The sequence below is a fragment of the Chrysochloris asiatica genome, unplaced genomic scaffold, assembly GCF_000296735.1.
Source record: "Chrysochloris asiatica unplaced genomic scaffold, ChrAsi1.0 scaffold00180, whole genome shotgun sequence".
Taxonomy (NCBI): Eukaryota; Metazoa; Chordata; class Mammalia; order Afrosoricida; family Chrysochloridae; genus Chrysochloris; species Chrysochloris asiatica.
The window spans coordinates 2740358-2747349 of NW_006408698.1; the positions used below are offsets into that span (position 1 = coordinate 2740358).

General features: G+C 39.3%; 1 protein-coding gene across 1 annotated transcript; it reads left to right on the forward strand.

Annotated features, from left to right (window-relative positions):
* Positions 1-5715: 5715 nt before the first annotated feature.
* Positions 5716-6340, forward strand: LOC102811572 (MRG/MORF4L-binding protein-like). Its single transcript, XM_006872016.1, has one exon. The coding sequence runs from the start codon at positions 5723-5725 to the stop codon at positions 6338-6340; it is 618 nt and encodes a 205-aa protein (XP_006872078.1). The 5' UTR covers positions 5716-5722.
* Positions 6341-6992: the final 652 nt, after the last annotated feature.

The following is a 6992-nucleotide window of genomic DNA, read 5'->3' on the forward strand; positions in this document are numbered from 1 at the left end:
GATCAATATATCTTGATTGCATGTTTGATCAATTTCAGATTGAAGAAGTTGGTAGAATTCTTCTATTTCATCCTCACTGGCTTTAGTGGTTGGTGCATACATTTCAATAACAGTAGTATTACTGGGCTTCCCTGTAGGCACATGATATTATCCTATCACAGACTGTGTTGTACCTCATGACTGATCTGGATATGTACTTTTTGACAATGAATGCAACACCATTCCTCTTCAATTTATTATTTCCGGCATAGTAAATCATGTGGTCATCACATTTAAAATGGCAAATACCAGTCCATTTGAACTTACTAATGCCTAAGATATCGATGTTTATGCATTCCATTTCCTTTTTTACAACTTCCAATTTTCCCAGATTCATACTTTGTACATTCCATGTTCTGATTTTCAATGGATGTTTATAGCTGTTTCTCTTCATTTTGAGTTGTGCCCTATCAGCAAATGAAGGTCCTGTGGGCTTTTCTCCCATGGGCTTTACTCCATTTGTGTTATCATGGTTAACTCTACTTTGAAGAGACAGCTCTTCCCCAGTCGCATTCTAAATGCCCTCCAACCTGAGGAGCTCATATTCTGGCACTATATCTGACAGTTTTTCTCTAATATTCATAAGGTTTTCATTGACTAAATACTTGGAAGTAGTTCATCAGAATGATTTTACATCCTGTGTACAAGAATGTTTCCTCCCTATCCTAGTACAAGGTATCCTTGTGACATCCTTATTATAATAGCTAATGACTCTCAGGTCAAAGAAACTCTAGCAACTACACCTCCTTACCTTGACTGCTTCTTCCAAACGTATAATCAGAAATAATATGTTGTGCCAACTTTTGCTGATAGATATAAATCAATATTTAATAAATCCACTAAATGTAATGCTAAATTCAAACACTTCAAGTAGATATCAAGTCATCACACTGAATTAATCATATGCATTTCTGACCTCAAGAATTAGCTACAGTCATTATACATATTCAATGCCCCTCAAAAAAGGTTTTCAATTGATTTAGTGTAAACTCTTTGTTTTCCGTTTACCAAATAAACTATCTTAAGATATATCAAGGGAAACACAATTGTAAATATTGCTTTTGATATTTCATTAATGCATTACAATCATAAGAAACAAATCATTTTGCTTAAAAAAAGGATGTATTCTTTACAAGAAACACAAATATCATCGTAGCAGTTGAGTACTGTTGTTGTTAACTGCAGTTGAGTAGGTTCCTACTTATAGCAACTCTGTAAAAGTTTTCCAAGGAGTGGCTGGTGAGTTTGAACATCTGACCTTGTGGTTCAAGCCAACCTTGTGGTCCAGAGCTTATACTACAGTGCCACACCAAGACTCCAGTTTTGGGCTAACATGTTTTAGATAATGCCATATGCAACACAATATTTTAACGTCATATATTCATGCTCATATTTTTGTTTTTCTATGAAGCATTGGGCTGATAACCACAGGGTTGGAGGTTCATACCTACCAGCTTCTTGCTGTCTGCTTCCATAAAGATTTACATAAAGGTTCATAAAGAACCTTTTCAATAAAGAACCTTCCATAAAGGTTCATACCCACCAGACTATCTGCTTCCATAAGGATTTACAGTCTCAAAAACTCTATGGAATAGTTCTATTCTGTCCCATAGGGTCACTATTAGTCAAAATTGACTTCATGGCATTTGTGATTTTGTTTTGTGTGTTTTGGAATATTTTTGTTGTTGTTCATCATATATCTTGATGTTTAGCTCATGTTGTTGTTGCTGTTGTGAAGTACCATCGAGTCAATTCTGACCCATAGTGACCATCACTGTTTAGGGTTTCTGAGGAGCAGCTGGTGAGCTTGAATAGCCTACCTTGCAGTTCAAACGGCTTTGCAGTCTGGTGCATTAACCCACAGTGCAACATCAGCACTATTAAATAATTGCAAAGCAAGTGGTTGTGGTAGTAGTTATGTGCTGTGGAGTGAGTTCTACTCATAACAACCCTGTACAGTGTTTCCGAGAATATAAATCTTTACGGGAGCAGAAACCCTCATCTTTCTCTCACGGAACAGCTGGTAGTTTCAAACTGCTGACCTTAAGGTTTGCAGCCGGATTTGTAACCACTACGCTACCCGAGCTCGAAAAATGGGGGAGAGAGAGAAAGTATTTTATAAATGGTTAACAAATTCATCTGCTAAACCCAAAGGTAAAAGATTTAAGTTCACTAGGGAGTCTTGGTGTGGCGCTGTGGGTTAACGTTCTGGACTGCTAAGTTGGTTTGAATTGCAAGGTCAGTGGTTCAAGTTCACCAGTCACTCCTTGGATATACAGCATCGCTGTGGGTCAGAGCTGACTCAACGACACTTAATAACAACAACAGAGGCCCTTCAGAAGAAAGGTCTGGTAATTTAGTTCTGGAAAATCAGCCAATGAAAACCCTATGGAGAATAGTCTGCTCACGTAGGGAGTTGCCATGAGTTGGCATTGACTCAGCAGCAACTGGTTACATGCATTGCTTTAAATTTAAACTTCATATTTCCCCCCTTCTGTAATAAGAAACAAAAACAGAAGAAAAAGAAATGTTGACAGCTTATATTGTGCTTGTATTCTATCATTATATCAAGGTTAAAATGATGTCAAATTGAGTAATTTTCCTTTGTTGTTTTTGTTAAGTGCCATCGAGTTGGTTCTGACTCATAATGACACTGAGTAGGTTTTCTGAGGAGCAACTGGTGAGTTCAAACACCTGACCCTGTGGTTAGCAGTACAGCATCACACAAGGATTCCAATGTTTTATTTTATTTTTTTTACAATAAAAATATATTCAATCTCTTCAGTAAGTGTCCTCATCCTAATATCTACTTCTATTATAAAGACAACAGAGGCATGATCATTTGTGGAAATAGCACATATTGTACATTTCATTTATTATTTCAGTTTTTAAGGAATTAGACCAAAAAAGACTATTGAACCTTTAATTAGGTAAAAAATGAAAGCCAGGTATTTTTTTGGGTGCATTTGATGATTTTTAAATAATCCCTAACACTGAATATTTTGCATATTAATATTAATCATTGTCTAAAATATAATCAAATTAATTAAAATTTTGTATATAATCTAGACGTAAGTTTTTCAATATTGAAACAGTAAGTCATTGCAATTCAATGTATACAAATAATGTGTCATCAAGTTGATTCCATCTCTTGTTTCAGAGTAAAACTGCACTCCACAGGGCTTTTAAGGTTATGACCATTTGAAGGCAGATCACCAGGCTTTTCTTTGTGGCATCTCTGGGTGGGTTTGAAACTCCAGTCTTCAGTTACTAGCTGAGCACTTAACTACTTGTTTCACACAGGGACCTCTTTGTAATGCATATAGTTCAGAAGAAGCCTCACTCTCTATGTTACGTGTTTGCAATATTTCATGTAATACTTCATTTCCCATTATAGAGATGTAGTATGAATTTACTTGATATGGCTTTTCTATCCAAAGACTTAACTTCTACCAAATATGATTGTGTGGGACTATGCAAATAGGGTGTAAAAGACTCTAATGTTGGAATTAGTTAGTTTTGTCATCCTGCTAGGTTTAAAAAGAGTCATCCTAGAAGCAGAAATAGATGATCCCAGGGCCAAGAAAGAAGAGCCATGAGCAAAGCTTGAGATCCCTATTTGAAAATGCATCGGCTGCAGAGGTAGCATGGAGAGACACAGCAGCTGTGAGCTTTCTGTCCCGTGGATCAAGAAAAGTTTAGTGTCTATGGGCTGGTGTGCAGAATGTGCTCTTTGAGCATTTACAGATTGGCTCAAAGAGCTTTGTAACACTTACTGGAGGAGGGCAGAGGATGAGGGGTCATGTAGCTGAGAAGCCAATCAAGAATAAGCCATGGCTACAATGCAGCAAAGAAGAGGAGTTTATGACTGGGGAACTGTTGCATCCTAAATTGTTTGTAATCCTAAATGGTATTTTATTCATTTCCTGAATAATCCCCATAATCATGAGTATTGTATATGAACTCTGTGTGGCCATTGCACTGGTATTGAATCCAGCTGTGAAGCAAAAGTGCTAGATGTGGAATGGTTAGTGTCAGAAAAGGATAAATAATATGGTAGGATAGAGTCCTGGTAGGATAAACACTCGACTGCAAGGTTAACTTGAGCCACAAGATCAGTGGTTCAGCCTCACCAGCCTCTCCTCCAAAACCCTATATGGGGTCACTATGAGTCAGAACCAACTCAACGGCACTTAACAACAACAGCAACAGGGTGGAGGAATGCCTGACCCCTGCCTCATAGAAATCAGCCTTAGATTGATTTTGAGTTTGATTCTCTTTCACCTTGTGAAGCCAGAGGAAGTTAAACATGACATCCCTCCCATTTTTGGAGGAAGTCTATTTTAAATTGGTATTAAATCAATATTGTGCACCAGTTGTTTACCATGTATTTAGTACTGGCTCATTCTCACCAGATGGTCTTTCTCTGGATAATCATAAATGTAAATTAAATCATTCTATAAAGTTAGTTTTTGCACAATGATTACATTAGGTTTCTTTTTTCTCCATCTATTTTTGGTCTATTAAGATCACAACATGTGACTGTTAATTTTTGTTTTGATTTGTTTTGTTTTATAATGCAAACTGTTGATAGGGTTAATGGCACACATGAAAAGTTTTATAACATGCAAACACTACTTTTTATTTTTCCTATGTGAGCTCACATTCTACTTGCACATTCATTAGTTCTCCAGATTGTCACATCATGAGTCTTAAACATTGATAGCCATCTTTACAAAGAAATTTTCAGCTGACTACGCATCTGGCTTATTTTCCCATTTTCTATTTATATAGGGGTTATTAAGGTGTTATCCAAACAATCAAAAAGATGCATGGTCAAGGTTATATACAAGTTTCTATTCGATAGCATGTATAGGTAAGGATGGTGCATGCAGGGCTTTACATGGAGTGAAGGCATTATTGATTCAGCTAATCATAATAACAATTAAAAAAAAACACACAAACAAAACCTTGCCTTTTATATAAATGCTAGGTCTATATACTGATGTGGCACTGTGGTGGTTCAAACAAACCAGTCACTTCTTGAAAACTTTGTACAGGATGGCTAAGTCAGAAATGACCCAAAGGCACTTAACACCCAAAGGTCAATATAGTAAATAATCAAGCTGGCTCTGTATATCTGAAGCAGAACCCACTAAAATCCAGGTTCCAAGGCAGCACTGTTGGTGCCCACCTCACTCTGGCAAAACCGATGTGCTGAGGGTGGATGAAGATGGAGGCTGGCCACCCTTACTGTCACCAAGGGAACTTGGGAACTGAGACAGAAGCTGCCAGCAAAAATTTAAGATGGCCTTGCTGTGTCAGCCGGTGAGACCATTCACCAGTCTGTCTCCCTCCTTAACTGCCCCTGCTCAGTCTCTCTTCCCATTAATTGTTTGATCTACTTCTCCAACTTCTCCTCTGAAGCTCAGGATTCCAGAATTATCTGTGCGTGTTTTGTTTGTTCTCCCTTAACTTTGTTACAGAGGGTCTGAGTAACATATCTGCCTAGTCCACCCTATTGATTTTATTTCTAAATCAACAATGTAAACGATGCATTCACTATAGTTTTAGGGCTATGTAATATTTTAATACTTTGAAAAATGGAAGTCATGTGTCTTGTATTCTTGTATGTAGGAACATTTAAGTAACAAGAATATATAATTAAGTTCGGCAGCCGGCCATGGAGGAGGCTGAGGTGGGCAGCAACGGCTCTGCAGGTGACATGGGCCCGGGAGAGGCTGCCACCAGCCTGGCCGAGGAGATGGTGGTATGGAGTCCTGAGGTGGAGGTGTGCCTTTTCCATGCCATGCTGGGCCACAAGCCCGTTGGTGTGAACAGGCACTTCCATATGGTATGCATCCGGGACAAGTTCAGTCAGAACATCGGGCGGCAAGTCCCCTCCAAGGTCATCTGGGACCACTTGAGCACCATGTACGACATGCAAGCGCTGCAGGAGTTTGAGATCCTGACTTTCCCGAATCCAGAGAGGAACTTCGTCCTACCAGAGGACATCATCCAAGAGGTCCGGGAAGGAAAAGTGCCCATTGAGGAGGAGATGAAAGATGAAATGAAGGAAGATGTGAACCCTCACAACGGGGCTGATGATGTATTTGTATCATCAGGAAGCTTGGGGAAAGCAGCGGAAAAGTCCAACAAAGAGAAAGAGAAGAACTCCTCAGACCTAGGATCCAAAGAAGGGGCAGACAAGCAGAAGTGCAGCCGGGTCACCGACAAGGTCTTGACAGCAAACAGCAACCCTTCCAGCCCCAGTGCTACCAAGCGAGCAACATCATCCTGAGGACACTATCTAGAGGGGTGCACAGGACCTCTCTCCCCATGACTTTATTCCTGTGACGCCTGGGCTGCCTTTGAGATGCTCTGCATACCGGAGGCTGGCCAGCAATCAAATGCTGGGTTCTTTCTGTCTTCTGGAGGAGCTGTTAGCCTTCCTGGGTGGGAACCAATCCTTCCCCTTGCCCTCAGGGAACAGCATCAGCCTCAGGAAGTCCCCAGATAGCGATTGATTCGGTGGTGTCTGAGAATTTGGCCTCCTTTCACTTGTACTGTATCAGTGTATATAATATGGTTGGGGGTTTCACTATTTAATTTTTATGACTATTTTACTAGCATTTTCTATGGAAAAAAATAGCTACAGAAGTTAAAGCTGTTGAACTTCTCCTGAGATGTTTTGTTTTAAGGTAATAAGAGACTGCGGTACTTTTTGCTTGTTTTTTTATATGGCAAATCTGGAGAATATGTAGCCATTATTTTTGTATTACCAGGTAATTTGCAAACAGACCAAAAGAATGAGCAGGGCAGCCCTGCAGTACCTCAAGGTGAAGTGGCCCAGGGTTGTTGGAATGGACATGTTTTGTTTGGCAGCTGACATTAAAGTGCAAAATTTTTTTTAAACCACCCCCCCCAAAAAAAAAGAATATATAATTAACAAA

Excerpts from the sequence above, each read along its gene's own strand:
- LOC102811572 (XM_006872016.1), top strand. The coding sequence starts at position 5,723 with ATGGAGGAGGCTGAGGTGGGCAGCAACGGCTCTGCAGGTGACATGGGC.